This window comes from Bremia lactucae, linkage group LG1, assembly GCF_004359215.1.
Source record: "Bremia lactucae strain SF5 linkage group LG1, whole genome shotgun sequence".
NCBI lineage: Eukaryota > Oomycota > Peronosporomycetes > Peronosporales > Peronosporaceae > Bremia > Bremia lactucae.
Window position 1 is genome coordinate 8,892,927 of NC_090610.1, and position 3,555 is coordinate 8,896,481.

Here is a 3,555-nt window from a genome sequence, read left to right on the forward strand (position 1 = left end):
GCGTAACTATCTTTCAACGGATCTCTTCCGAGGAACCGTAGTATTTTAGATTTGCAGAAGGGTTGTATTAATTCAATGTAGCAAAAGTTTATATCTCTAAGCTTCTTGGCTGTCTTTATAATAGTTTGAGAAAAAAGCTGCCTGTAATGTTCATAGCAGGCATTTCGTGCAGATTAGTACATTCATTGCACCCGTCGCGATAGGAAGGGAAAACGGTGTGGGAAAGGTGGGGATACATAGGTCATATAGGTAGATTTCTGGTTTTGCCTAAACTCAAACCATGTCGATTACATTGCAAGAACATGGCAAGAAATTTCAATCATAATGTAAACAAAAACGGTAAACACCTTCAGATAAAAGTTCATCGAAAAACAGTCCATTTGACAGTCATTGAATTGGGTCAAAGAATGCCGGCCCCTGCTTCTACGTTAAGAAAGTATTCGTGTAATAGGTTAGCACTGCTATTTCATGACAAATATAGACCAAATCGTATCTAATAACAAAAAAGCTGCTGTGCTTCATCCTAATTTATCAAGCAAATAAAGACTCAGGGACTGCTTGTAAAGGTCGCGCAAGCATTAGTCTCCGTATTCTTATTTGCGTGAAACTATTACATTTACGTTCTTGCAATTTAGAGAGCGCCGATTGAAAGTTGTGGACAACGGAGGTGCAAGAGACAGTAAGCTATTGCATATAAATGAAGGAAAACTCAAGCAGAAACACCCAGTGTTTTATAGTCAAAGGCAATGTGGCCTTGAACAGATGCATACTTGCGCGGTAAAGAAGTATGCAATCCGTCCTACATACATATAGCTTTTAAAAAAGATGATAATTATTTATAGCTTTCGTATAAAGCCTTAAATCTCTCCTTTATTGTTCGTCAACACGCAGCTTTTTCCGCGATAAAGTCCCTATCACTTCGTCATAAGAACAATGTTAAAGCGTTACGATCTTGAAGCTTACATCAAATGACAAATCTCATTTTGTAGAGCCTTCGTTGCCAAGATGCGCATGGATAGGTAAGCAATCTGGCCGGGAAAAATATACCTACCGTATGTGCATCGTGGCGAGATAGCAACGGCATAGTCTGTCTAAATAATATATTTTGGCAGTTTGCACGTCAAGCTTGTTTATCAAAACGGCAATAGCTTATAATCATTTTTCGATTGAAACCATTCTAACCAAGCAACTCGCTAGAACGACTACGATGATGTTTAATAAGCCAATTATTGCACTATGCATTGCAAGTGTAGCGTTATTTGGGAGTACTGTGGACGCATCGACAGAAGTGGCCGAGGCATTTGCCTTGCGTAATCCAACAAACGACAATGCAGTATATCGAGACGGGGATGCTGACGGCTACAATGATCGTGACGGTTACGATGACGATGACCGGGATGACAGCAGTGACGATGGAAATGGAAGGAGATTAACTGGTCGAAGAAGCTATGATAGAAGCAGGTATGTCAGCAGTGAGCGATACAATAATCGATACAGAAGCCGATACGGTGGGGACGGGTACTCAAACCGCGATAATCGATACCGTAGCAGCTATCGACGTAGCTACAACAGCTATGACCGCTCTGATCGAAATGATGACAACAGCTACAATTAATACATAGCCACCGCGTTGCTGATGCAAAAGGTTCTTGTGATAACTGATCAAGCGACACAGGAGACGACTGGGTCAACATGTCATCTTTGTAGTGATTTCATGGTTTCGGCAAAACTATCTTTCAACGGATCTCTCCGAGGAACCGTAGTATTTTTGATTTGCAGGAGGGTTGTATTAATTCAATGTAGCAAAAGTTTATATCTCTAAAGCTTCTTGGTTGTCTTTATAATAGTTTGAGAAAATAGCTGCCTGTAATGTTCATTGCAGGAATTTCTGCAGATTAGTACAATCATTGCACCCGTCGCAATAGGAAGGGAAAACGGTGTGGGGAAGGCGGTGATACATAGGATCATTTAGGTAGATTTCTGGTTTTGCCTAAACTCAAACCATGTCTATTACATTGCAAGAACACGGCAAGAAATCTCACATAATGCAAACAAAAACGGTAAACACCTTCAGATAAAAGCTCATCGATAAACGGTTTATTTGACAATCATTGAAGTTGGTAGCATTGACAATCTTCTACAAAATACACTTTTTCTTGTATTACTTGCTATTCTTCGAATTTGTATTTTAATGGGCTTTGTTCAATAAACCACTTTTTTACTAATTAAACCATATACACCACACCCGTAGCACACCACACCGCGCCCAAACTCCACCGTTGCACAATAAACGACATCTTACAATCAAATGTGGGCACGTCTAGGACCATGCACCGTAACGTTAACATCCACAGCGATAGAATTCTTTATATTATAACTACCTTCCATCGATCAAGCCTATTCTGGATCCGCTTCGGCCAAAAGTTGGACTAAGCAAAACCGGAATGATGCAGTCAAAGGGTAGTTACCGCTAATTTTAGAATATTAAGGTAGTGATTCCACGATCGCGGCCCGTGTAACGGGGTGTATCGTTACATGAAATTAACACTTAAAGGTTGTTAAATAATAAGTTATCTAAAAGGTAGAAAATTTATGAAGGATATTACTTTATATAGTAATGTTCAGAATTCTTATTCAAAAATAGGTATAGACCATTATATCTATTTATTCCGCAGACTAATCAGCTGTAGAGATAAACAAAAGAGATATATATATATAGATAAGATAAGATAAGAATTCAGTTGCATACAACGTATTAGTTATAATTAAGTTAGAGCTAACAGATAGAAAGAAGAGATACGAAGTCACATTATTACAGTTTTCAATATACCCTCTTTAAGCTAGTTACCTTAAAGAGAAGTCTTCCTCTGCACGTACTAGTGTACGTGAAATAACGTAAGACACCACTCGCAACTGAAGCAGTGCGAAGTGGACTTGTACTGAAGCAGTACAAGTCGTAGTGCCTCGTTCCACCTGGCAGCACTTCGTAGTTTGTCCAAGGACCACATTTTCCACATCTAACATGGACATGTTAGATGATAGTGGTTATACGCATCACGTTTCCCATGAAGCTACTCCTTTCTAGAAAGAAGTGCGGTCGAACGAATGAGTTCGACCGTATGAAACGATGCAATCTTGGCAATGCTGTCCAATTTGGACAGAGATGCCCTCCATTCAGCCATTGCCAAATTCATACAACATGAACTTGACGAGATGAAGGAAAAAGTAGCCTTGCTGAATCAGCAAGGCTCTCAACAGGCAGAACTGTTGAGGTTACAACAGGTACAGACCCTTGTACCTGGGATGACGCAAATGCGTCGTCCCGAAGCTTTAAAGATTGGCATCTCAAAGTATAGAGTCGAAGAGCACTCCCTCTTGAGATGATTTGTCGAATTGGACGATGCCATAAGGGCACGTCACATCGTCGACGAGCAAATGCAAGTCGCATTCGCTCAATCAAATTCGGCAGGTCGTGCCAAAACTTGAGCATTGGGCCTTAAGTTGCGCGACCCATACGTCTTTGGGTCGCTAGAGGCTTTTAAAGCCCGTCTCAAA

At 40.4% G+C, this 3,555-nt stretch overlaps 1 protein-coding gene across 1 annotated transcript; it reads left to right on the forward strand.

Moving 5' to 3' along the window:
- Positions 1–1,207: 1,207 nt before the first annotated feature.
- CCR75_002938 (uncharacterized protein) lies at positions 1,208–1,615 on the forward strand (the record flags this gene model as incomplete). Its single annotated transcript, XM_067961035.1, has 1 exon — positions 1,208–1,615. One exon carries the CDS (start codon positions 1,208–1,210, stop codon positions 1,613–1,615), a length of 408 nt encoding a protein of 135 aa, XP_067820181.1.
- Positions 1,616–3,555: the final 1,940 nt, after the last annotated feature.